At 42.2% G+C, this 27,567-nt stretch overlaps 1 protein-coding gene across 2 annotated transcripts in view; it reads left to right on the plus strand.

The window, feature by feature from the left end:
• Positions 1-25,139, plus strand: part of SCN11A (sodium voltage-gated channel alpha subunit 11) — an 87,809-nt gene extending 62,670 nt beyond the window's left edge. The window contains exons 16-27 of one of the 2 annotated variants that reach the window (XM_023763401.1): positions 28-453; positions 2,851-2,961; positions 3,926-4,040; positions 6,187-6,341; positions 9,166-9,339; positions 10,163-10,264; positions 10,729-11,001; positions 11,681-11,734; positions 13,358-13,495; positions 18,449-18,553; positions 20,027-20,297; positions 23,544-25,139. In XM_023763401.1, coding sequence (XP_023619169.1) covers positions 28-453; positions 2,851-2,961; positions 3,926-4,040; positions 6,187-6,341; positions 9,166-9,339; positions 10,163-10,264; positions 10,729-11,001; positions 11,681-11,734; positions 13,358-13,495; positions 18,449-18,553; positions 20,027-20,297; positions 23,544-24,580 — 2,961 coding nt within the window. In that variant the 3' untranslated portion in view covers positions 24,581-25,139. The remainder of the gene's footprint in view (positions 1-27; positions 454-2,850; positions 2,962-3,925; positions 4,041-6,186; positions 6,342-9,165; positions 9,340-10,162; positions 10,265-10,728; positions 11,002-11,680; positions 11,735-13,357; positions 13,496-18,448; positions 18,554-20,026; positions 20,298-23,543) is intronic. The other variant, XM_023763400.1, reaches the window with a different exon arrangement.
• The last annotated feature ends 2,428 nt before the right edge of the window (positions 25,140-27,567 follow it).

Raw genomic sequence — 27,567 nt, forward strand, 5'->3', positions numbered from 1 at the left:
TGTGCCCCCACTCCAACCCCTCCCCAGGTACTCAACCTCTTCATTGCCTTGCTGCTCAATTCCTTCAGCAATGAAGAGAGGGATGGAAACTTGGAAGGAGAGTCCAGGAAAACCAAAGTCCAGTTAGCCCTGGATCGTTTCCACCGGGCTTTCCGTTTTGTGATACATACGCTGCAGCAATTTTGTCGCAAACGATGCAGGAGGCAGAAGTTACCAAAGCAAAAAGAGGTGACAGAAAGCTCTTCTGCAGAGAACAAAGGCGTCATTCCCCTGGTCACAGAGATTAAAAGAGGCCCAGAGACCTGGGAAGAGTCCAGTGTACTAACTCCTGCACCAAAGCCCTTGAGTGTTAGGCCCGATCGGACTTGGTTGGCCCCACTTGCAGAGGAAGAAGATATTCGATCTCCTGTAGACAATGAACAGCCTGTCACACAACCCGAGTCTGGGGAGCAGGTATGAAGGTTCACACAGAGGTTGACTTAGAGGTTGTGCGGAGCTAGAGTTGCTACAGGGCCCTGGCTGCACTGTGCATGGATAATAAGGGGAGAATATGTGGTGGCTGCCCCTCAATGCCATGTGCCCATCCCAGGGCTGTGCTGATCATGGCCCTGTACATGTGGCACCGATGAGAGGTGTTGGAGGAGCTCAGAGGGGAGCGAGATCAGAGTACACTGGGGCAACAGGAGAATCAAGTGCCTTTAGTTGATCCCTAAAAGAATTTGGATTGGATAAAAGGTGAGGAAAGAGTGTGGAAAGTGAAGTGAATAGCATAGAAAAAGAGACAGTGATAGGAAAAAACTCCGAAGGGTCTTGGGGAAAATTGTTCTGGAAACCTACGATATCCTCTCGTTTGCGAAATTGTCCATTCCGCTTGTGCCCCTACTCCAACCCCTCCCCGGATACTCAACCTCTTCATTGCCTTGCTGATGTCTGCAGGGATCAGTGGTGGGGCTCATGGGTGAGGAGTGGTGGGTGATGAGGGCTGTCAATTCCTTTTACCCGTTTGCTGCACCTTTATAATTGCCCCATAGGTCTTGGGTATTCCCTTCTGAGTTATTTTTCCTCCATATTTTTCTCTTTGCTTTTTTCTTTTGGAGGTGTCTGTGCAGATAGCCTCAAGCTCAGAGATTCTTTCCTTAGCTGTGTCCAGTCTACTAAAGCCCATCAGTGGCATTCTTCGTTTTTGTTACATTTTTTACCTCTAGTGTTTGTTTTGTTCTTTCTTAGAATTTCCATTTCTTTGATTAAATTGTCTGTGTATTCTCACATGCTGTCTACTGTATCCATCAGAGCCCTTAGCATTTTAATCATGTTGTTTTAAGTTCCTGGTCTGATTAAATTGAACATCTTTGCCATATTGAGTCTGGTTCTGATGCCTGCTCTGCCTCTTCAAACTACATTTTTTGCCTTTTAGTATGTGTTGTAGCTTTTTTTTTCATACTTGGACATGATGTATTGGTAATGAAAGTGCTGTAAATAGGCCTTTAGTTATATGTTGGTGAGGTGGGGGCGGGGGGCGGGGAACGGAAGAGATCTATCAGAGAGGAAAAGGGAGAGGGAAGAATTCACAAGTATATGGAAATTAAGCAAAACATTCTTAAATAACCAAGTCAAAGAAGAAATCACAAAAATATTTTAAATACTTAAAGGTAAATAGAAATGAAAATATCATATGCCAAAATTGTTCATCTTCGGTGGGAAGATCTGTCACTCACTTTAAGTTCTCTGATGTCTTCAATGGATGTTTATAAGTCATCCATTTCAGAATCAAGTCTTATATAGCCAATTTTGGATTATTGTCAAATAGTGGTACTAAGCATATTGCATATCCAGTCACTGAACCAGTGGGTTCCTTTGCTCAGGTCCTATTTCTGAGGCCTCCTTAGGTGTGAAGCTTTGTATAATCATAACTCCAAGCATTGGCCAGAGTTTATTTTGGCTCCCTCTCTTAAGTTCAAGAACTTCAACCCAGCAGTTGAAGTTTCAAGCTTTGGACATAGTTATGGTTCTGATCCTCACAGAGGGCACTTTTAGCCATTTACCTGCTATGTGCTTTAAGTTGTTACTATTTTATATTTCTGTTCTCTGTCTGGTCCATAGGTATATTTACCTGTTTTTGTGTGTGTATGTTTGTGGGTGTGTGTCTGTGTGTGTTATTACATGTGTTCAAAAAGAGAAGTGTTCTTAAATCATGACCTTGCAGTGTCAGATTCACTGGAACTCTCACATAGATTTTTGGATAAAACCCTCACCTAAAGTGTGACTTCACATCCTTTTTGGATATCCCTGCAAGTCATCAGACACAATTTCTATTTATTTATTTATTTTTTATAATTTATTTTTACGTCGTAATACATTTTCATATTTTCTTTTGTGCCTTTTGATTTTGATAAGCCAACCTATTTTCCAAAAATTTCTTCTAACTTTTTTACTCATCTATTTTTACATCAAATTATGAATTTTATTTTTACTATATTCTGGTATTGTATTAATTTTTCAGGGGTAGCTAATTATACCAATACCATTTATTAAATAATTTATTATTTAGCTGTGAATTGAAAGGCCACATTAAGTTTTACCTCTGAAGTTTTTGGTGAATATTGTGCCAGAACCATATTATGATTATATTACTTCTGAGTAAATTTTGTTATCTGTTTTCTATAGTATTTTCTCCAGATTTGTTTTATGTTGAGGTTTTCCACAAACAGTTTTAAAAACTGAAAAGAAAAAGAATAACAATGTCACAATTTTCATAACAAATAGAAAACCAAAGAAAATGCAGTCTTGTTTCATCTCAAGCGAGATTTCCAGGAGGAATATTAATTCTACTCTGGTCTTCTCTGTATTCAGGCCTATGAGCTCGATCAGAAGGACAAGTCCACCAGTCTAAGAGTTCAAAATGTGGAAATTGAGGTGTTCTCTGAAGATGATCCTTATATATCAGTACAGAATACCCGAAAGGTAATTTCCCCAGCATGTTTCCAGAAGGAACATGTGGCATGATCATCCATACACCTTCTCTAAGAGAGCCATTGTGGAAAATATCAAGACTAGTGCAGAGAAAACTTCTAGGGTCACATCTTAAGCAAAGGTCTATACCAAGGCTTCTAAACCTCTCCACTATGACATTTGGGGCAGGATAATTCTTTGTTGTGGTGGGCTGTTCTGTGTATTTTAGGATGTTTAGAAGCATCCTTGGCCTCTACTCTCTAGATCCCAGTAGCATTCCCCAGTTGTGAAAATAAAAAATTTCTCTAGACTTTGCCAAAATATCTCCTGGAGGGGGAAATCATTGAGAACCACTGGTGTAGGCCTATTATTCCAGGAGTTGGGATAGCTGAATATTACAGTCTCAGTAAAGTAGCCTTCTCATCATCACCTGGCTTCCCTGTTTGGGGTTAGGCAGCTGATCAGGGGTATGATTTGAAGAAAGGAAAAGGTTGAGATACTATGTCTTTATACTCCTTCCCTTTCCTCCACCAGGGGAGAGCAATTAGAGAATTCTCTCCTGAAGTCAGGGCTGGTCAGAGCATTTGGAAAAGGACTCAATAAGAGGGATACTTTCTTTTTAAAAAAAAATATATTTTATTGATTTTTTACAGAGAGGAAGGGAGAGGGATAGAGAGTTAGAAACATTGATCAGCTGCCTCCTGCACACCCCCTACTGGGGATGTGCCCGCAACCAAGGTACATGCCCTTGACCGGAATCGAACCTGGGACCCTTGAGTCCGCAAGCCAACGCTCTATCCACTGAGCCAAACCACCCAGGGCAAGGGATACTTTCTTGATTCCCCTCATACCTAGAAGCCTTTGCCTGGTTAGTTTCATACCTAAAAAGTCATATTTTTTATAAGGTATTAGGTACTTCCATGGTGAGAGAGGGTGTTGATAAATGATTCTTCCTTTCCTTTGTTCTGATGCACAGAAGTCTGATACTATCAGTGTGCTCTCGGAATGTAGCACCATTGACCTGCAAGATCCCTTTAGGCGGATACCTGAAATGGTTCCCCAAAAGGAACCAGAGAGATGTTTTCCCAAAGGTAAGTGGTAGTATTCCTGCATCCAACTCACAGAATATTTGGATGGGATTCTGTTATTCTTGAAGTTCGGTGGTTTTGATATATTCATTTTTTCTACTTCTACTGGAGACAAAAGTGAAGAGAGGTCACTCATAGGTTCTTGGGGTCATTATCAGGTCTAGTCTTGATTTGGGTAGGCTCAGATTACAGAGACTAACACCCAGGGTAAGAACTCCAGAAAACTTTCCAGAAAGCCCAGTGAGCCAATATGTCCACCACTTTGTAGAGTCCCCAGTACATCAGTTGTCAGGATATACTTGAGTCATAGAGTAAAAGAACTTGACTGTAAGTTTAGGGTTGACTAAAACCCCTGCCAGGCCTTCAACTCATTCCTCAAAATTCTTCTCTGGACACAGGATAACATTGTAGCTAAGAGCTTCGTCTCTGGAGCCAGACTGCCTGAGCTCAAATTCTGGCTTCTCTATGTTTAATTTCATTAACCTCTCTGTGCCTCATTTACAAAATGGTATAATAATAGTACCTGCTGAAAGGGTTGTTATAGGTCTGAAATGAATGAATATAAATCACGTAGAAGAGTGCCTGGCACATAATAAGCAATCAACAAATGCAGCATTTTCTGATTCCCTGAGTGGATGTAATGGTTTCTCCCTGTGTGCCTTCATTATTTTCTGTATTCATTGAGGGGAATTTATTTCTGTCCGTCTCTCCCATGAGGTTCTTAAACACAAAAGCAATATTATTGTATCTCTATTGTGAGAATAGAACCTGCCCTGATTATGGGCTCAATAAATGTTAAGCACATAAATAAGTAACTTAACAAATGAATAAATGAATCTAAAAATTAAAAATTTCTCCATCAGTTTTGGGCTAGGCTGGGTTCAAAAGGAATACTAAGAATGGGTTTTAGTGTTGTTTGACAGCTCTAAAGCTGCCAAGGGGTCAGGGGTCAGGCTAGGGCTAGATTGCTATTCTCTTGACTTCCATTTGGACTGGTCCTTGAGGTATGGAGAGGATGTCAGCAATGAAGATGGAGGCAAAAGGGGGGGGGGATGGTTCTAGAAGAAGAGAGGAGTAGTGTAAGAGAAATACAATTTTAGGAAAATTAATTTATTGATGTTCTGAAAGATGGAGAGAGGTAAGGGGCAGACTGAGGAGACCTCACAGTGATTTAGGAAGATGATGAGAAAAGGAGTGGAATGCTGTAGTCACCATGAAGTAATAAGCATCCACAGAATTAGGAGGAGTGGAGGAGGAGACAAGGTGAAAAGGTGATGTGATTCATCTAGATGGCTTGTGTGTGTTGGGACCAGATGCTCAGCTATTTGTAAGTATCTTGACAATTGATCAAACTCTTCCATGGGTGGTTGACAAAGCCTGTGTCTATCCATGCCTCGTTCCCTGCAGTTCTTAGGACACTGTTTACTACTGCCAAAAACATTGCTGCATAACAAACAACCACAAGACCTCAGTAGCACACAGTGATAAACATGATTCAGCTCATCTAGGCTGGCTGTTTCTGCTGATCTTGGCTGCTTTATTCATGTGAGAGGTACTGACTAGGAGTTGGCTGATCTAGCCTGGGTTTAACTGCAATGTGGCTTTGTGTAACATGTCTGTCCTCTTCCTGGAACCAGTTAGCTGACCTGAATACACCTTTCTTTAAAAAAAATGGGGTGGGTTTATTGATTTCAGAGAGGAAGGGAGAGGGAGAGAGAGCTAGAAACATCAATGATGAGAGAAAATCATTGATCGGCTGCCTTCTGCACACCCTCCACTGGGGATTGAGCCCAGAACCCTGGCATATGTCCTGACCAGGAATTGGAACTGTGACCTCCTGGATCATAGGTTGATGCTCAACCACTTAGCCACGCCAGCCTGGCATATACACCTTTCTTATGTAGATGGAGGAGAGCAGATGGAAACATGCAAGGCTGCTTAGGGTCTAGGCTCAGAACTGGCTCACTCGGCTCTATTGGCCAAATCAAGTGACACAGCTAAGCCTAGATTCAAAGGGTTTGAAAAAGACTCTACCTCTTTAGTGTAAGGAATTGCAAAATCACACAGCAAGGGGCATGTGTACAGGGAGGGGTGAAGAGTTGGATTGTTAACGTACTTTACTACAGACACTAATGGCCGTTCCTTGTAGGCCTGGCTTGCTGCTTCTCATGCTGTGCTGTGAACAAAACAAAGTCCCCCTGGATCCTTTGGTGGAACCTGCGGAAAACCTGCTACCAAATAGTGAAACACAGCTGGTTTGAGAGCTTTATTATCTTTGTGATTCTGCTGAGCAGTGGGGCATTGGTAAATGATCATATCTTGTGGGGACATTGGGGAACGAGGCAGCTGGGGGAGTTGCATTCTGACTTTACCTTCATGGGGCTGTGAACGTGGGGGGAATAGGCACAAGTGGGATCTTTACTGCTGGTTCCTCTTGGGGATAGGATTTTGCAGAACAACTTCTGGAGTCATGCTGCAAGTGTGAAGCCCCCGGGCCAAAGGCACTTTATCCACAGGGTAAACCCAGCACTCTAAAGTGGCCCCTGAAGTCTGGCCCTTTACCCCAGGTCTGTCTGTCATTCTCTCTCTCCCTCCCTCCCTCCCTCCCTGTTTTCCTCCCTCTCTCCCTCCCTCCCTCATTCTTGTGTCTTCCCTTAAAATGGCCATACTTTAGAACTAAATTGTCTTCCTATTTGTTATGTCAAGTGAATGGAGCCCTGGGCTCCTCCTTTTGAATTTGGAGTCACAGAACACCTTGCAGGATGTTCCCAGCAAATAGAAGGGGACAGGGGAATGTCTCGCTTCTTTACCCTGCCTTTCTGGTTAGTGCTCTACACCCGTGCCATCTCTGGGGGAAAGGAGATGAGCACATACTGGGGCCCATCAGAGGCTATGACCAACAGACTCCTCATTTATCTGCTCACCACAGTGTAAATGATTCCTCCCATCAAAAGAGCAGATTTCTCTAAAACTATCAAGAGAAGTTCCTTGATTAATTTCTATTGCTAGTCCTTGGCCTTTGGTTTCCTATAGTCTTCTGGTGATTACAATCTTCCTGGCTGTCTACTCTCATTCAAGTGGTAGGGGTTTTAATTTACTCCACAAATGGTACTTGGTGTCTACCAAGCCCTGTGCTAGTCAGTGGGAAGGCAGTGGTGCTATCGAAAGGCCGCACATGCCCCATGGCACCATGTGAGAAAACGTATAATCAGAGAAGTAGCAGAGGACACACAACCCTCTTTCTCATCTGCCTTCAGCTGAGGCAAGTGTAGGCTGGGCAGAGCGAGTTGAACACACAAGCAGGGAGTTCCAGGAGAGGGATCCAGGCCCTGTTTCACTGGACATTATTTGCAGAGAAATAGAGAAAAGAAACACCTCGTTGATTGCCAGCAGCCTTAGTTATCACATGGAAGCTTATTAAAAATGCAGAGTCTTGAGCCCACCCCAGACCTGCTAAATCAGAACCTAGGTGATTTGGGGCTCACGAGAGTTTGAGAAGCTCTGGTCTGGGGAACTATGTAATAATGGGAGCTTCCTGGATTAGTAAATGGCCTCATTATAATGTGGGAGCCCCCAAAGAGCAGTTGCTGATTATCAGCTTGCTCTTCCATTGAGCTAACTCAGACCTGTGGAGCCAGCTTGTTGCCAAGCTTCCAAAATGAGAGAGAAAATGAGCTTCCAAAGCCATTCATGCTTGTTTGTCTTAATGGAGTCTGGCAATTTTAGACCAGGACCATAGTGATATACTCAGAGAAGCAGTGAGTGACATGGGGCCATGTAGGGTGGCCACTAACCCAGTCTTTTTTTTTTTATATTTTTTATTGATTTTTTTCACAGAGAGGAAGGGAGAGAGACAGAGAGTTAGAAACATCGATGAGAGAGAAACATCGACCAGCTGCCTCCTGCACATCCCCCACTGGGGATATGCTCGCAACCAAGGTACATGCCCTTGACCGGAATCGAACCCGGGACCCTTGAGTCCGCAAGCCAACGCTCTATCCACTGAACCAAACCGGTTCCGGCACACTAACCCAGTCTTGATGGAAGAAGGACAGTTTCCTATAGAAAAGATGAGCTGATGAGCTAATCTTTTAGGTCGAAGGGCTGACAAGGAGCCTATGGGGTGGAGGGAGAGCAGAGATGGAGGTCCTTCCCTAGTCAATTGCACTGGGGAGTTGGAAGTGAAACTTACTCCTTTGCTTTCTTTTCCCCAAGAGCCATGGAGCTGTGGAAACCTTGGTCCCGACAGCAGGGCTGCTTGCTTTCTTGCTCTCGGTGTTTGCCCAAATGTCCTGGCAGATTTAGTGTCAAGGCCCCTTCTCTCCTTCCTTTCATCTTCAGTAACTGTGTGAAGGCCAAAAAAATAAACAGTGTGCATCCTCATTCTATAGACCCTGAAGAAGCACACACACACTTGGGCTGAAGGAAATGTTTGTACGTAGCATGAAAATGGGTCTCTCTGAAAGCTAGGGTGTCTCGTTTTCATAGTCCCAATTAATGAATGTTTAGTTTTCAAAGTAATTTACACTGGGAGCTCTAGCCCATAGTGTCTCGAACTTTTGCATGACATGGTGCACATTCAAAATGATCAGGTGTGTAGGGAACACTAAGGCAAATAGATAAGGCTGTTTGTGGTAGGAGGTGATGGGCCTCGGGGTGGGCCAGATCAAGAATGTGGACTAAGGTGTTTGGATTTGATGTTAAAAGCAACAGAGAGCCACTGAATAGAGCCCCTAAGGTAAGTAGGAGGACAAAAGAGATGGTGTGTGTGTGCCATTCAGTGGTTTTAGAAAAGTGAGCAGGATTTTGTTGGCAAGAGTTGAAAGGATTAGGAAGACCAGGAAATGGTATGGTGATTTGTTAGGAAGATGTTTTTATACTCCAGGGGCCAGTGATGAGAGCCTGGGGAACATAGTGGTAACAGAAGTCTAGAAATAGGATTTTTCTTCTTCCAGTTTTACTTAAGGAATTTTTCCATTGGAAAAATTCAGCCTTAATACTTGTTGAGCAAAAGTTTATCACCAAGAGAGATACTAGTTTATTCAAGTAAGAAAGAAAAAAGAAAAAGTAAAGTCATCAAGGAGACCTGTGCAAATATTCAACCTGGCCTATGGCTTTATCATTTCAGATATTTGAAGATATTCACCTTGATAAACAACCCAAAATCCAAGAATTACTTAATTGTACTGACAATATTTTCACATACATTTTTATCCTGGAGATGGGTTTGAAATGGGTGGCCTTTGGATTTCGGAAGTATTTCACCAGTGCCTGGTGCTGGCTTGATTTCACCATTGTGATTGTAAGTGTACCATCTCTCTTAAGGGGTAAAGGAGTGTGGTGTCTGCAACTTTATCTCCAGCAACTTAGGAAAAAAATAAGAGAGAAAATGGCAAAGCTGATGGGGTGAAATGTTAATAATCAGTGTGTATTTCTTTTATTTTTAAAAATATATTTTTATTGATTTCAGAGAAGAAGGGAGAGGGAGAGATAGAAACATCAGTGATGAGAGAGAATCATTGATTGGCTGCCTCCTGCACTAGAGCCCACAACCCGGGTATGTGCCTTTGACTGGAATTGAACCAGGGACCCTCCAGTTCACAGGCTGACGCTCTATCCACTGAGCAAAACCAGCTAGGGCCATCAGTGTGTATTTCTAAGAACAAAGATATTATCTCACATAGTCACGGTGCAATTTTGACAGTAAATTTAACAAGACCCAATACTAAAAAATCTATTTTCAGATTTTGTCAATTGTTGCAACAAAGCCCTTTATTTTCTGTATCCCATCCATCACATACCACACCCCAATCCAGTATCCAATTCAGGACCCCACATGACATATCATTGACATGACTCTTTGGTTTCCTTTAATTCACAACAATTTCTCAGCTTTTCTTTGTCTTTTATTAAACAACTAACGTAAATGCATCATTCTTACCTGCACGAACTATAGTTTTGCCAGACAAGGAGGAAAGAGCCTCTCCATCCGTTCTTCCCCTTCCCGCAGTGTCTATGTGTCTGGATAATCCACCTGCCTCTTAGAATGAGGGCTCTCACCCCCACATTGTTTTCTCTGGGCATCCAGGCAGGCTTACTACCCAGCAGGCTTCTCTTCCCACCAGGTGTCTGTGACTACTCTCATTGACTTAAAGGGCTTGAAATCCTTCCGGACTCTTCGCGCACTGAGGCCCCTGCGAGCTCTGTCCCAGTTTGAAGGAATGAAGGTACATTCTTCAGGTGCATGGGAGGGACTTTCTTCAGCCAGCAGGGAGAGGCGCAGCGTTTCTCCCAGGGCTAAGAGGGCTTTCCTTAAATGGCCAAGCTTTTCTTGGACTCCTTCTCATCCGGCCCATTGCTTAGAATTTGAGAAATGGAGAAAAGTGTAAGAGAAAGCCACCATCCTAAAAGAGCTTCTGTGACATGGACTATGGCTTCCCTTTAATCCAAAGGCAGGTGTTCCATGAGTCTCCAACACCGTCATCAGAGGACACTTCTCAAGAGATCCTTAGTGGCACCTGAAAGGACCATTACCTATGCAGCTGAGAGCAGGGCTTGTCGTGGAGTGTGGGGAGGGTTAGAGTGGCAGGTAAAGACGGGAGCTCTATGAGCCCCAGGCCTATCCTGGGACAAACAAGAGCATGATGAGTCTTATATCTGTTACGTTTTTCTTCTGTTTTGTTTCCTTAAGGTGGTAGTTAATGCTCTCATAGGTGCCATACCTGCCATTCTGAATGTTTTGCTTGTCTGCCTCATTTTCTGGCTTATATTTTGTATCCTGGGAGTAAACTTGTTTTCCGGAAAATTTGGAAGATGCATGAATACAACAGCTAACCCGGCTTTACTTATAAATTACACCATTATTGCAAACCGAAATCAATGTATAAGTGAAAATTTCACCTGGGACAACCTGAAAGTCAACTTTGACAATGTGGGAATGGCTTACCTCGCCCTGCTGCAAGTGGTAAGTGCTGTCAGCATGTTTGTCACTCTTAGGAAAACCATAAATTATTTCTCAACGAATAAACATACAGTGACTCCCCTTAGGTAATAGAATCAAATCCCAATTCCTCATGTGAGAGCCAGTGCCCTCTGGAATTGCTCTTCACTAAGCATCTCCAACTTTAGTGTCTACTGAGCCCCAGCCTTCAAGTGATACCCCTGTAGGGTCTGTCCCTCCTGCTCTGCCATGGGTGGTGCCTTGTTCTTCAGAGCTCCAATCAGAGAGGAGAGGAACCTTGGAGGCCCGGCTGCACCATTAGTAATGGTTTCTTGTTGGAAGTCAGTCCCAGGTCAAGCCACAGCTGCCAGGTCTTGGACTGACAGTGCAGACAAACATAGCATCAGGAGAAGCCTTAAACAGGCTCTTTCCAACAATTGATTTGTAGCTTTTCTAGCAATTTTTAAGGCAGAACTTTCTTGTTTATAAACTTTATATTTTGTGTAAATTAATAATAAGAAAAATCCAAGACACCCATCCTTGCATTCCTTCCTACTATCCTTTTACTTGGACATTCTGTCCTGGAAGGGTGCTACATCACCTTACACACATCTGCCCACTGGCCTTGCTTGCTTTTGCCTGGCATCTGTCTGTTGATGGCAAGTCTATAATTGTGTTCATGTTTACATACTTTTTGTTGCAGGCAACATTTAAGGGATGGACAGATATTATGCATGCAGCTGTCGATGCCAGAGAGGTGAGCTTGTGTTTTACCATGTTCTCGAGTGCTGGGGTCAAAACAGGGATGTTATGATTATATCCTAGCATGCTCCAAAGTCCAGTCCTCTTTCTCCATAGTGGCCAAGGAAAAACCACTCATGTAGGACATGGAGCCAGAAACAGCAACAGAATCACAGGATGCCTTGATTTTCTTCTCTCACCTTTTCTCCAAATGAGTGGGTAGGCAGAAGCCATTTTTCAAAGGGTTCTTGCCCTTGACTGTGGGAAAATTGTAAGATGGGACTAAGTGTGAGCACAACAACCCCTCTCATGGCTTCAGGCTCTCCCAAGACTAAAGGGGTTTCTAGTGATTGTCAACCGTTCAATTCTAGTTAAATAGAAAATGGTCATGGATTCCCAAAGTTAGAAGAATACTCAGCGATCTCATTTATCTCTATTTTCCAATTGGAAAATTGAGAAATTGAAAGGATGAGTTTTGTCCAAAGTCATACTGTGAACAGATGGTTGAATCAAGAATGGAATCAGCATTGTTTGTTTTTTCCTATCATCACACACATGTGTGTCTGATGTTCCATTTGAGAGTCTTTAGAGTTGATGTCTGGCACATAGTAGGTGTTCTTTACATGTGAGCTGGTAGTAGCAATAGAAGTGCTATGGGTAGTTATATGAGTAGTAGAGGCAATTTATAACCAAGGAAATATTTAAAAATATTAATGTGCTCATTTTTTTTGTCCGAGTAAATGGCCTTCCTCTTAGTTTACTTTGAGCATCCATCTGCCTTGAGGTGGAGCTTGGGGATGGGGAGGAAATCTTATGCAGATGCGTGATAGAAAAGGTGTGTGGCTCACATATGTGGGTGGAAGTATGTGGAGGGATATCTGTCCTGATGCTGGTCCTGGGACATTCTAGTTGATGTGTGCTGGCTTCTAGCATCATGGCCATTCTCTGTGTAGTTGTGGAGCATCCTGCTAGTCTCAAATATTAAAATTATAAGTGGTTAACATTGGGCATTTCTACCCCCTCAACTCTTCCTGGTCTCAAATACTGACTTGCTGCCATATTCCCCACACAGTTTCCTGGTCCAGGAGTCTACTCCATTCCTTGCTGTGAAGCCCACCATGGCAAACACATGGCTGTCAACCCCATGTCTAAGTCACATGAGAACTGAAAAAAGTTTGGCCTCTCTCTATCCCCAGCATCCGATGCTTTGAGTCACACTTTGAGCTGGGGAGCTTGGTTTTAATTCATTTGTGTCCATTCTGGAGCTTGATCATTCATTCATTCATTCATGATATGCTACATGTCACAAGGTATGCTAGGCATCAGGGATTTAAGAGTAACAGGACATAAGCATAAACTAAATACGATGTGGGCTCTGTATGAAGGATGTAATTGTTCAACAAGAGTTGGCAGTTAGTCTGCCTCTGGTAGTCTCACCTCCAGTTTGACTTCCTCCCACGGCATTGTACCCTGAGTGAGGGGAAACTGAGGGGCTTTCTGCAGGCGCCATGGCTGTCTGGAGTGGGCTGAGGAGTTAATGCTGCTGCTGAGAAATACTTAGTCTTCTAGATGAGGTAGCTAATATGGCTTATATTTCTCTCCAGTAATTATTTTCTTCTCTCATTAAAAAAATTCCTAGAAGGAAGACCAGCCAGCATTTGAGACGAACATATACATGTACCTTTACTTTGTATTTTTTATCATCTTTGGCTCATTCTTCACTCTAAATCTCTTTATTGGTGTTATAATTGATAACTTCAATCATCAGCAGAAAAAGATAAGTATCGGGGTTGTCCTGGTTTGGTATTTTACTTCTCTTCTCCAAAGCACTTGAGTGAAACATAATTCTGGTCTAGATGGTTGTGCAAAGTAGCTTTTATCATCAGCATGAGAACAAAGAGGGGGCCACCTAGAGACAAAGCTTGGAGATGTGGCTGCAAAGGGACTAAAAACAACTGGGTTTTATTAAACCATTGTTTTATTTCTCCATTCTACTCTTTAACACAAAGGACATTGTTGAACACTGATAAAAAGGCAATTACCAGGATCAGTATTTATGACACTATAGTGATATTTTAGTAATCTTTCAAGTGTAACTTGTTACCCAGAATAAAAAGAATACTCTCTATAAAAACAAGCAAACAAACAAATAAGTAAATGAATGAATAAATAATTTTTAAAAGCCCTAGCTGGATTGGCTCAGTGGATAGAGTGTCAGCCTGTGGACTGGAAGGGTCCCAGGTTCAATTCTGGTCAAGGGCACATACCTGGCTTGTGGACTCGATCCCCAGTAGGGGGCATGCAGGAGGCAGCCAATCAATGATTCTCTCTCATTGATGTTTCTATCTCTCTCCCTCTCCCTTCCTCTCTGAAATCAATAAAAATAGGAAGAAAGGAAGGGAGGGAGGGAGGGAGGGAAGAAGTAAGGAAGGAAAAAAAAGAAAAAGAAAGGAAAGAAAAAATACTCTCCCCTATAGCAAACTGTGTTCTGGCTCCCAACACCCAAATTCAGCAGATTCATTGGAACAACTGGAAAAGAAGATGGTTGGGGAAGAGGCAGATTGTTTTAGGGAGGTTCCCCATGCATTGTAATAAACATGCTTTTTTTCCTGATTTTTACTGTTCCTAGTAAATGTGGAAGATAAAAAGAAAATTTAAATCATCCATAAGGTGACCACCAAATGATAGCCATTTGGGAGTAAGCCTCATCACTTTGGTACAGTCCCTTCCAGTTACTTCCCAACTAAATATGTATTCCTTTTACATGCATGATATTTTTAATTTTGTAGCCCCCACCCCCTTCTCATTAGTCATGAGCCCATGTCATGAAATCATCTTTGTTGTAAGAATTTTGGGCACTGAATTACATCCCATATTATAGATAGATCATAATTTATCCTGACCATTTTCCCCTTGCCTAGATATTTAGTTCAGTTCTAAATTTCTTGCTCTTCTAACTCTGTCACAAACATTCTTGAATTTCTCTCTATATATCTGATTATTTCCTCAGGATAAGTTCTTAAATTTAAGGCATTAAAGATATACTATCAAATAACCTTTTAGAAACAGTGCTGGGTATACTCCTTTTGCAAGATATGAAAATGCCTCTTTGTTCTTTTCTCATCATTCTGGTTTTTATAATTTTTAAAATCTTTTCTAGCTTGATGGATAACAGTGTTATCTCATTGCTTTATATTCATTTACTTGATCGTTTGTGAGGTTATACATGGTTTCACAGGATGGTGGCCATAAGTATTTTTTTTCTTAAGAGTTATGTTTTTAGACTTTGTCTCTTTTTAAAATTGAGATTGTCATCTTTTTCTTATATCTTTATATAGTAAGTCCAATTTGTGACTTGCTTCTTGTATTTTTGTAGTGACCTTTTTGACTTACAGACATTTAGCATGTTCATGGAGTCAAACTCCCAATCTTGACCTTTCTGACTTCTTCTCTTGCATTTCTGAATTCTAAAAACAGGTAACTAAATATTATTCATCTTTGGTTTTCCCAGTTTGGGGATGCTCTTTTTTTATTTTTCTGTTGAACTCTTTTAACCCATCTAGAATATACCTTGATACTGATGAGCCCTCCTAGTATCTGCAGGGAGAGCCAGTCACTACCCTTACGCAACTATTAGTCACTGCTGTTACTCGGGAGTGTGCTATGTGGAGTCACCTCTGTAATATGCAACTTGATTGCAATCGATACCTGCAATTTGGGTGTCAGGCCTTATGATTTCAGGTTTCAGCTTACATTTGAAATCACTATTCTGATTAGTCTATAGCAGTTTTGTCTTGTTTTACTTTTTAGTACAGAAAATTTCAAACATGCACAAGAGTATACTAAAATGAACCCAAACTACTGATCACCCATCACAACATTTATTGCTTTAAGAACATCCGTATGCTGTCTGTGGCCTCACCCAAACCTGCCAATGGTTTTTTTTGTAGAACTAATCAGACACATCATATCATTTCATCCACAGATATTTGAGAACATAGCTCTTTTTAAGCATAACCACAAATCTATTATCTCACCTAAAAAGATGAACATGAATTCTTTAAATTTGTCAAATACCCAGTCCATATTCAAATTTCCTCCAGTCTTTCATTTTCTTAAAATACTTATTTGTTCTTTCATTGATTAAATCATGTGTATTAAAGTTTGTTTCTTTTCAAATCAGGATTCAAATAAGGTCCTCCCATTTGACAGCTTCCTCGTTCTCTGGAATAATGAGATGTGCCAGGCCTAGTCAGACCCTTCCTGTCCCCAGAGCTGGAACTAGCCATTTCTCTAAGGAGCGCTGGGTTTGTTATGTGCGGTGGTGTTCCAAGACCGCCGTTGGGAATGCTCATGGTCTTTGCTTCAAGGCTTCTTCAGTGGACAGAGCTACTTCACATTTAGGACTCCTGGGAGATATACGTGGAAATATGAATGCTGATCATTCAAATTCAGGACCCTGAGGTTCTCATTTAAAGGATACAAATGTACCTCCTCTCCTCCACACTGAGAAACCTGGTTCTCACGGGCACAGGAGATGATAGCAGTACAATTTGCCATACTTACTCATTTTCTTTATCCCACAACACACACCTAGGACAGGCTCAGAAAAACAGTGTTAATACTATCATAATGCATATGATTACTGAAGACACGTGTGTCTGCCAGGCATCCTGAAACAACCTGATTAACTTCTGGGGCTCTGTTTTTATTTTATTTTTACTTTGGTACAATACACATAGCACAAAATTTACCATCTTAACCATTTTTATTGTACAGTTCAGTGGTATTAAATACACTATCTATCTTCATAACTCTTTTCATCTTGTAAAATTGAAACTCTATACCCATTAAACAATAAACTCCCATCTTTCATTCCCAGCCCCTAGCAACCACTCTTCTTTCTGTCTCTATGACTTTGACTACTCTAAGTATCTCATATAAGTGAAATCATACAGTATTTGTCTTTTCGTGACTGTCTTACTTCATTTAGCATAATGTCCTTGAGTTCATTTTGTTTGTTTATTTGTCTTATTTGTTCATTTGTTGCTTTCTGTTTTATATTTACATGTGAGTAAAGTCATACGGTTCTTGATTTTTTCCATCTGACTTCACTTAGCATGATATTCTCAAGATCCATCCATGTTGTCGGAAACGGCAGTATTTCATCTTTTTGTATGGCTGGGTAGTATTCCATTATATCTATGTATAACATCTTTATGCAATCATCCATCAAAGGAATGGAAATTGGTACAGCCACTATGGAAAACAGCATGGAGGTTCCTAAAAAAAATTACGAATAGAGCACCATATGACCAGCAATCCCTCTTCTGGGTACCTACCCAAAAAATTTGAAAACATTTATTCATAAAGATATATGTATCTGTGTTCATTACAGCATTATTCATGCTGGCTAAGACAGGGAAACAACCTAAGTGTCCTTTGATGATGCACTAAATTTTTATGAAGTTTAATTTATTTTTTCTTCTACCTTTGGTGTCATACTAAAGAATTTATTGACAAATCCAATGTGATGAAGCTTTTGTCTTGTTTTCTTCTTAGAGTTTTGCTGTTTTAGGTTTTATATTTATGTCTTTGATCCATTTTGAGTTAATTTTTATATATGGTGTCAGGAAGGATTCACCTTTATTCTTTTGCATGCAGATATCCATTTTCCCAGTCCAGTTTTCCCAGTCTTTGAAAAGGCTGACCTAGGCCTGTATATTTTTGGTCCATACTGGTGGTGTAAATTCAAATCCCATACCCACATCAAGGCAGGCCTGGATTCACAAATTATCAGGGAAGATTAGGTTTTTACCCATAGTGCACACTGAAACAGCTTCCTAGTTGTCTTTCATTGCCAACAAATTCTGTCGTCTCCACCTCTTCATTGGCAGCACTCGGAAAGCCCAGATTCATCCAGGGACCTCAGCAGAAGCCCACTGCCTTTTCTCCCATAACCCCTTGTGTTTATTAAAGCCCCGGATTCTAGTTTGTTTTACAGAGATTAGAAAATGCTCCTAGACCAATTGTGGCTTTAGAACTAATTCACTGCTCTGTCTTATTTTTTAAAATCTCTCTTGATTTTCAGACCCTGGAGGTTTTCCTTACTTTGGTAAGGAAAATGGTATTGTTCAGCTATTTAATTTAAAGGAATTCTCTTCTGTTTTATCCAGGATGTCTAGATATTTTACTCTAAGTCCTCTAAAACTTTCAGAAATGAAAAATCTAGTTCATTTTTCTATTCTTTCTTGCTCAATAGTGAAAACCCTTAAAGCTGTCTAAGTTTTATTTCTGAAAATGGCTCTGGACAGATTCTGTGAAATTTTATTAGTAGTCATCTATAGGTTCATTTATTTAGGAGAATTTTAATTGCCACTGAGTGGCATTTTTTGTTTAAATTGTGTCACTCATTTATATTTGTGTTGCACTGTGGTTTGATTTATGCAACCTGAAGTATTTCCAGTTTTGTAAAGATTCTGTAGATGTTTGCAAATAATTTGTTATCTTTGTTTATATTCTAAAAAATGAGATGTAATTGTAATATTTCTCTCCTATTCCTTAATTTAAACCCAGGTTCCTTTCAGCCCTCCCCTAGAGTCCAGCCTCATTTGCTTCCCATTGCAATTTTAGGAATTAATGATAGACGTGGGATATAATTTTATTTCTGACAATTTAGAACATGTTTCTAAAACTCTGTTAATAATTAACTCTCCTCTTCTTCATATACTTAGGTGGCCAAGACATTTTTATGACAGAAGAACAGAAGAAATACTATAATGCAATGAAAAAGTTAGGATCCAAAAAACCTCAAAAGCCCATTCCAAGACCTCTGGTAAGAGAAGTCATTGATTCTAAATACACAGCTCATTACGTGGTTATGAGGATCTCAGATGTCAACACTGCTCCTCTTCCTTAATTTTTAAAGTTTACAGACTTTTTCTAAGAACAATAAAAACCCAGATGTACAGGTGTATGGCTCAAGTCCTTAGGAAAATTAGACACTCATATTCAGTAGTAAGAGTCTGGGTAACAACTGTAGCTTTTTAGTGAGCACACAACAGGTACTTAGTATATGCTCATTGCAGTGATGAGATGTTAGCAGACTTTTTTTTTCCATTGAATTTATTGGGATACCATTGGTTCACAAAACCATTCAGGTTTTGAGTGTACAACTCAACCAAACATCATCTGCACACTGCATCGTGCACTCATCCCCCCAAGCAGTCTCCTTCCATCTCTATCTCCTCACCGCCTGTGCCCACCTCCACCGACCCCCACCCCCTTTCCCTCTGGCTGTCACCGCACTGTTGTCTGTGTCTGTTAGCCGACCGTTTTAATTTCATCTTGACTAGTTTAAAACGTATTTATAATATATTTTGTCAAAATTTTCTGCTGTGAAGTTGAGGCCATGCATACTCCCTTTCACTTCACAAATGTTTATGATAGACTTTCTGTGTCAGGCATTGGCAAGCATTTCCTGTTAAAGGTCAGGCAGTAAATATTTTCGGCTTTGCAGGCCTATGGTCTCGGCTGCTACTGCTCTCTCTGCCATTGTGCCAGAAAAGCTGCCACAGACGATACAGAACATACGTGCATGACTGTATTCCAGTACACCTTGATGTAGAGACACTGACACTTGGATTTCATATGTTTCATATGTCAACACATTATTCTTTTGAGGTTTTTCTCCAACATTTAAAAACATAAAATCCATTCTGAGCTCCCAGGTTATACAAAAAACAGGCGGTGGGCCAGATTTGGTCTATGGGCGGAGTTTGCTGATCCTGCTTTAACTGGTATGAAAGGGCTGCTCAGTGCTCACAGTCTAATCGAAGGGCTGGGATTTGAGAGCATTCGATGATAAAGTAATACAACAAGCACCTTTGGTAGCTCTGACAAGTGAGTTTGAAGACTTTCAAGGTGGAGAGGGTCAGCGGGGGCAGCAGAATGGAAGAAGGGTTTGAGAATTGAAGTGTGTGGAGGATTTTGAGATTTTCATTAGAACATAGACCCCAAAGTATCAAAAGTGTGTTAAATTTACTGCTATTCCCAGCATTCAGAATAGAGCCTGGCATCAAGTGTGTCGTGTGTGTGTGTGTGTGTGTGTGTGTGTGTGTGTGTGTATTTGCTTTTCATATTTTATTTATTTATTTATTTATTTATTTATTTATTTATTTATTTATTGTCTAAAGTTTACATATGTCTCCTGTTTCCCCAATTGACCACCTCCTGTATATGCCTTCTTTATTTGTTATTTCATCCTTACAACTCAAAGTGATCTATGATTTCTTTCTTTTTCTCTCAGAACAAATGCCAGGGTCTCGTATTTGACCTGGTCACAAACCGCTTCTTCGATGTCTTCATCATCATCCTCATTCTCCTCAACATGATTAGCATGATGGCTGAGTCATATGACCAATCTAAGACCATGAAACCCATCCTTGAGAAACTCAACCTGGCCTTTGTGGTCATCTTCACAATTGAGTGTCTCGTCAAAATCTTTGCTTTGAGGCAATACTACTTCACCAATGGCTGGAATTTATTTGATTGTTTGATCGTGGTCATTTCTATCGTTAGTAAGTAAAATCAGCAGCCAGAGGGGTGTGAATCTGAGAGCCAGGAGTAAATTTGTATTATTATTTGGAAGTATGTCCAAACTATCCATAAAGCAACAAATGAGGCTTACTGTGATTTCTGAAAACATAGGTGTGCTAATGCCACTCTTTACTGGGAAGTTGCTAGGTGATAGAGTAATTTCCATTTCCTCGACTGTCTACCCAATTGGAGTAGAGAGGTAAATATAATGTAGGTCATTTATTCAATGGAGAGAGACAAAATTAAGGTGACTTAAAAGTTTCTGTGGGGTTCCCTGGTTAATCTTGGTAACTGAGTCTGAGTTCTACCTTCCCTGTGAAACTAACTATAAGCTCTAATGAACATTATATCACTTTAAGGATTTGGCATTTAGTTTCCATATTTTTCTTTAGTTCAAAATCCATGTGATGTCAGATGACGATTATTATGCCCCTTGACATTGTCAGGCCTTCCCTCACCTCCTATGCAAGGCCTCTATGACCCATCCTAGATTGGGCTTCCACAGGTGTGTCTATGGCCAAGCAGTACTTCCTCTTTACTCTGTATCATGTGTTAACTTAAACCACAGCATGAACCATGCTTGTCTCTACTGCTTGGACCCCATTCACCAGCTAGGCTCACTCTATAATCAGCATATTTTCCCTAACCACTGGCAGGATTAACTATAAGGTTTATGAAAGAAGAATGGGGTGGGGGAGAGGGTTATTTCCATAAACCTTTAATCTTCATGCTTAACCATCGAGTTTACTCTGAGTTTTTGAAGTCTGCTTTTAACTAAACCAATAATTTGACTTTTTATAATTGTGTAAAATTGCCAGGGCCCCTTCTTATAGTTCAAAAAGCAGTGGAAGCAATAACAACGGATTTCACAGGTGGAAGCTTTTGTGCTCTTTCAGAAAGGATGCATTAAACAGATATTTTGGATAAAAATATTTTGTTTCCTATCACTGCAGCAGTGCCACTTTTCAGAGGGCAAGTTCATAGGCTATTCTGGCTTCTAGGCCATGTAGATAAAGTGTACCAATAGATCCTTCCATGTGCTTACAGTTACATAGATCTTTAATTTTTATTAGTCAGTTCCAATCATAAATCCTGGTAAAATTGACAGAAGCAACTGTGTTAGAAAGTGGTGGTTGGATGATTCTGGGGCAGCCCTCTTGTAGCTTACAGAGCCCGTTCTCCACTATGCAGGGAGCAGCTCGTTCACTCCACTCTATTGAACTCCTTCCAGGCGGTGCCAGGCATCGTACAGTTTGTGGAAACATCTCTGACTTCCGTCCCTTAAACAAATATTAGACAATTGCAGTTACACTGCATAGCACTGGATAACATTTTGTTCTAGTGGTTGAGGAAATATGCACATTGAGCCAAATCCTGCTCACCAAAGGCAGCATTTTTTATTCCTTTGCCAGTAGGTCTGCCATTCAGCTCTTAGCCTCTACACTTTCTCAAGCTCTTTCCTAAGCTTTTAGAGAAATACACAATGAGAGTGAGCCACAGTGAGTCTCTCTCTAGGAGATAACAAGCCAGTTGTTAAGACCTACTCACCTTAAAGCAGTGGTTCTCAACCTTCCTAATGCCGCGACCCTTTAATACAGTTCCTCATGTTATGGTGACCCCCAATTTCATTGTTACAAATTGAACATAATTAAAGCATAGTGGTTAATCACAAAAACAATATGTAATTATATATGTGTTTTCCGATGGTCTTAGGTGACCCCTGTGAAAGGGTTGTACGACCCACAGGTTGAGAACCGCTGCCTTAAAGAGTCAGAAACAGAGAAATTAATTGAATACCAAAGTACATGGTACACAGATGATTGATCTCAGAGATGGGACAGATTACTGTGGACTTGGTTACTTAAAGAACTATTCCTGGAGGAGGTGGGCCTTACAGGATGGACCTCCTCCAGTGGTTGCTAAATTGGGACTTCATGAATTCCACATCTCACCAGGGTTGGCTGCCCAACTAACATGTGAATTAAACTTCTTGGGCACAATTGGGCAGTCAGTGAAACATGTCATCAATTAGTTCATTTTAGCCATGAGGCGATGGCAGGTAGTTTTGGCTGCCTATCACCCTGAAGGACCTTAGAGGACCACCAGAGCAAGGCCATGACGACACGTTCCAACCGTTCTGTAATATCGGGGCCAAAATGTGAGTTGTCTTAAATCTTTGTTTCACTTGCCCACAGAGTAGGCAATGAGAGAAGAGAGTGACATTTTAGGCAGTTTTCAGAAACCTCTGCTTGAGACGCCATTTCTGAGTGTCTACCACAACAAAGAAAGTATCTCTAATTTAGTCCCTGAAATTTTTTGAGTTTGGACTCAGGAGTCCTTAGAATTAACATATTAACAAATATGAGAGATCCATGGCAGCTTTAGCCCAAAGATGAGCATCCTAACACTACCATCTCGTGACCATACCTATGGCAAGCTGTGTTCAAATTCCTCTATACCCGTGGTCGGCAAACTGCGGCTCGCAAGCCACATGCGGCTTTTTGGCTCCTTGAGTGTGGCTCTTCCTAAGCCTTAGGAGTACCCTAATTAAGTTAATAACAATGTACCTACCTATATAGTTTAAGTTTAAAAAATTTGGCTCTGAAAAGAAATTTCAATCATCGTACTGTTGATATTTGGCTCTGTTGACTAATGAGTTTGCCGACCACTGCTCTATACAAATAAGATTCTGTTTCTTTAAGGAATTTTGAGGTCAGGTTTCCCACAATTTCTACTGATAACTCAGGCTCAAGCCAACCTTCATTAGCAGAAATTTCTCTTTATACTCTAATCTAAAAAACTCCATCTATAGTTCATCTGTTTTCCACTCTATACATCCAATAAATGTGGAAAACTATTATATTATTACCCCACAAATGACTTTAAATGCCCAACATAGATAATATATTTCAAGTTCATGAGATAACTCACAAAATAGCCTTTCATAAGCTACATTTTCTTTCCTTTCCTCGAGTCTTTAGTATTTTAGACATCCTATCCCATCTAAGGTCCCACCACCTAAAACTGTATGGCCCTTGGAAATTATTTTCCAAGTTAAGGTACAGATAGATATTTCCCCTTATATGGGTAAAGAAAATTCTTCATTTTGTGCATAAATTAAAAGGTATTGATAAAAGTCAGTCCCACTAAGATTCCAAGGCAGGCGAGGCAGTCTGGTCTGAAACGTGGCCTGCTGGAAATGGACTGACTCTTCTCCTCTTCCTCAGGTACCATGATTTCTCTCTTGGAAAACCAGGAGCACATTCCTTTCCCTCCGACACTCTTCAGAATTGTCCGCTTGGCTCGGATCGGCAGGATCCTGAGGCTTGTCCGGGCGGCACGAGGAATCAGGACTCTCCTTTTCGCTCTGATGATGTCCCTTCCCTCTCTGTTCAACATCGGTCTTCTGCTCTTTCTGGTTATGTTCATTTATGCCATTTTTGGAATGAACTCTTTCTGTAGAGTGAAGCAAGACTCTGGAATTGATGACATATTCAACTTCGAAACGTTTGCAGGCAGCTTGCTCTGTCTCTTCCAGATAACCACCTCAGCAGGTTGGGACACCCTCCTCAACCCCATGTTGAAATCTGAAGCTTCATGTGACCCCAAAAAAGAGAACTGTCACCTCTCTACCATAGCCATAGCCTACTTTGTCAGTTACATCATCATCTCCTTCCTCATTGTTGTCAACATGTACATTGCTGTGATTTTAGAAAACTTCAACACAGCCACCGAAGAAAGCGAGGACCCTTTGGGTGAAGATGACTTTGAAATGTTCTACGAAGTTTGGGAAAAGTTTGACCCAGAAGCCACACAGTTTATCAAATATTCTGCCCTTTCTGACTTTGCCGATGCCCTTCCTGAGCCTTTGCGTGTGGCCAAGCCAAATAAATTCCAATTCCTAGTAATGGACTTGCCCATGGTAAGTGGAGATCGCCTCCACTGCCTGGACATTCTCTTCGCGTTCACCACGAGGGTACTCGGCGACTCCACTGGCCTGGACAGCATGAAAGCGATGATGGAGGAGAAGTTCATGGAAGCCAACCCTCTGAAGAAGTTGTACGAACCCATAGTCACCACCACCAAGAGGACGGAAGAGGAGCGATGCGCTGCCGTCATTCAAAAGGCCTTTCGAAAGTACATAGTGATGGTGAAGACGAACAAGTGTGCCTTGGAAGACAGGCCTCATTCACCTCTCCAGACACTCTGCAATGGAGACTTGTCTAGCTCCGGGGTGGCCGAGGGCAAGGTCCACTGTGACTGAGCCCCTCACTGCCACCCCTACCTTACAGCCTCACAGTCTGTGAGCACCAGGGACCCACAGCCCAGTGTGTGAGCAAACAGTGGACTCATAGTTATTCCATTTTCTTGGATAAAAGAAGTGCTATTTCAGGGTTCACTTCAAATGGTTTCTACAGTGCTATAAGATGAGGCTGCCTGACCGTAACCACTGGTACTGTTTTAACTAGAAAGGGCTGTAGAGGACACACTAATGTTAGGATTGAAACACAGTTCGAATTATGTCAAAACAAAAGAATAAAAAAGAAACAACATTAAAATTTTTAATTGTTTTTCCATATGTTTTGAGGTACATTATCTAATATCTTCGTTTAATGTTTTCCCCAATGCAAGTATGGGGCTTATCACATAGAGCTCTTTTGCATGCTAAGTGAAAATTCAAAACCTGCCAATAAAAAAATAGCTCACTGAAGATATTTTTACCAACATTAGATATTTGGAGTTTATTTCAAACCCAAAAGCATGATCTTGACTTGTCAATTACCACCATATCTTTCACCAGCTGCAATCTCTGTTATATATATTTGGATAAATAAACAAACAAACAAATGAGGCTTTCATTTTGCATTTTATTCAGAAAGTACGCTAAAAAGCCTATTGTTCGGTGGTTGTGTAAGCAATGGTTTAAATGTGGTGCTTTGCTTGGAATTAAAGGTGGAAACAAAGGGTGAGGGTGAAGGCAGGTTTGGAGGGTTGGGGGGCAATGGGGGGGTAATACCTTAATAAAAATAAATAAATAAGCAGTTCACTAAAAAAAAAAAATTAAAGGTGGAAACAAGTGGTATACTGATAAGGGTCTAACAGTTGGCTCTTCGGGGAAAAAAAAAAAGCCAGGATTTGTAGTATTTGCTGATCTCTGTGGCGAATACCTCCATCCTGGCTGATTTCAAGCTGCTGACATGATGTCTCTGCAGATGGAGTTGGGAAGAAGTGTCCAGCATCTGGTCTCACAGGCTGGCCCGAGCTGGCTCCAGCACATTGGAACCAATGGGAAAGGCTCCTGTGACTTTGGTGGAGAGAGCACCTCTCAGCAGCACCTGGACCCCGGGGTGCAGACGCCATGGGACATGGTGGTTAGCTGGTGGCCTTAGCCACCTGATGGACCCTACACTTAGCTCTGGCTGAATGTCTGCTTGAAAAGCAGCCCAGAGAACAACCCAGGCCCATCAAGAGGGCCTGGCCCAGGGGTAGCTCAGGACCTCCCTAAAAACCGGAGACACCCCGAGGCCAAACAAGACATTAGGCCGGCAGCCCCCAGAGCCTGGACTGGGGGCAAAGAACCTACATTGAGATCATCTAAGTGTGGAGGGAACCCCTACAGAAATATCCCTGGAGCCCTGTACCTCACACAGCCTGGAGGAGCTGATGTTTCTACCGGCAGCCTGGGGTCTGAGGGTTGAGCCTCTGTCCCGTGGAGGGAAGGCCAGTGCCGGACACTGTGGCACACCGAGGGGCGATCATTTTCAACGTGTGCAAGATCTCACCATGACACAATGTATTCATGGGCCTGGGTTTCCTGAGTTTTGCAGGCAGCCTTGTGTTCTGGAGCGTTGGCAAAACCAATAATTGCATTATCTAATCATTGTCAATATCTAATTTTTACTTAGTGGCTGCTGTGCACCAGGCACTGGCTAAGCATTTGTCATGAGTAATCTCATTTGACCCTCACAATAATCCGGTCACTCGCCTGGTGGGGCCTGAGCTTTTGTGCTGTGCTGGGAAGGGGGAGGGGGTGTCCCAGAAGCAGTAAACCTTTGAGGCGCGGCCACAGGCCCCTCATGAAGGGCTACGGGGCGGTGGAAATCACCATTCTAATGTGGCCAATTCTGCCTGCAGCATTGGGGATGGCCTATGTATTCCATAAGGGCTGCCTCGGATTACGAACTCTGGGTGTCTTACAGATCCCTACCAAGTTATCTGAAAGAGATGGCTGGCCATCGTTCCAACAGGGATACCTCCTGGGTGGAGGCAGGGGGGGATCTGGGAAGGTATGGTCTTGCCCATTCAGATAACAATTTAGGGGCTTAGATATGATTTGTTCTGGGCAGAAGCTTTGGCCCTTTCCGCGGACACCTGTTCACCCCCAGATGTTGCCTTTGGCCAGGGCTGGATTCCTGGAGCCAGCTCCTGGCGAGAGCACAGGGTCTGCTTGGCTTTTGCGAGAGGCTGAGCCATGCTTTGTTCACTAGAGGGCAGCAAACGCCTGACCATGAGCCTGGCGGTCAAAGCGCCCGAGCAAGGGGACAGGAAATGTGAGTTATCCAAGCGCATACTCCCCAAAGGTAGCTCTCACTGTGCTGGGACCCAGGATGCCCCCAGGAGGCAGAGAGGCTGGGCTGAGCTCTGCCCTGCAGGGCCCTGCAAACCCCTACAGCCCCTGAAGCCAGTCTCTTCTCTGAGTCTGCTCTTCTCCAGGGACATCAGCCCCTGCTCATCCAATCAACAGATGTGCCTGAGGGCCATGTGGTGCCACCTTGTGTAAACTGCTTCTTACGTCTGGTCCTTAACCTCAAGTGCGTACATGCTAATGGGGGACTTAGACAAGTGTTCATGGGATGATAATACAATGCCGTATGGCCAGTGCCATCAACCACGGACGGGGCTCTGCTCTGAGAGTGTGAATGGAGGCAGGCTCATGGGGACACCAGGGAGAGGGGCATCAATATGAGCTCAGTAGATGTGGGGGACTGTATGGGGAGGGGTTTGGGGGCGTGTCTGAAGTGGAGGAGACAGTGCAGGGTGGAAGGAGTGTAGAAAGTGAAGAAAGTGCAGCTGCAGAGTACGGACAGGGGACCGGCAGCAGCTGAGTCTTAGCTTAGCCATGGACTGTTTCGTGGGGAGCCTGAACAGCCGGCGAGGAGTTACAACAGATTGAGGTACCAGGGAGGCACTGACGGTGTTTGGGCGCGGGAGGAAAATCAGACAGACAGAGTATCAGGGCAGAGCAGAGGA

Source organism: Myotis lucifugus, unplaced genomic scaffold (assembly GCF_000147115.1).
Source record: "Myotis lucifugus unplaced genomic scaffold, Myoluc2.0 scaffold_283, whole genome shotgun sequence".
In the NCBI taxonomy this organism is placed as follows: domain Eukaryota; kingdom Metazoa; phylum Chordata; class Mammalia; order Chiroptera; family Vespertilionidae; genus Myotis; species Myotis lucifugus.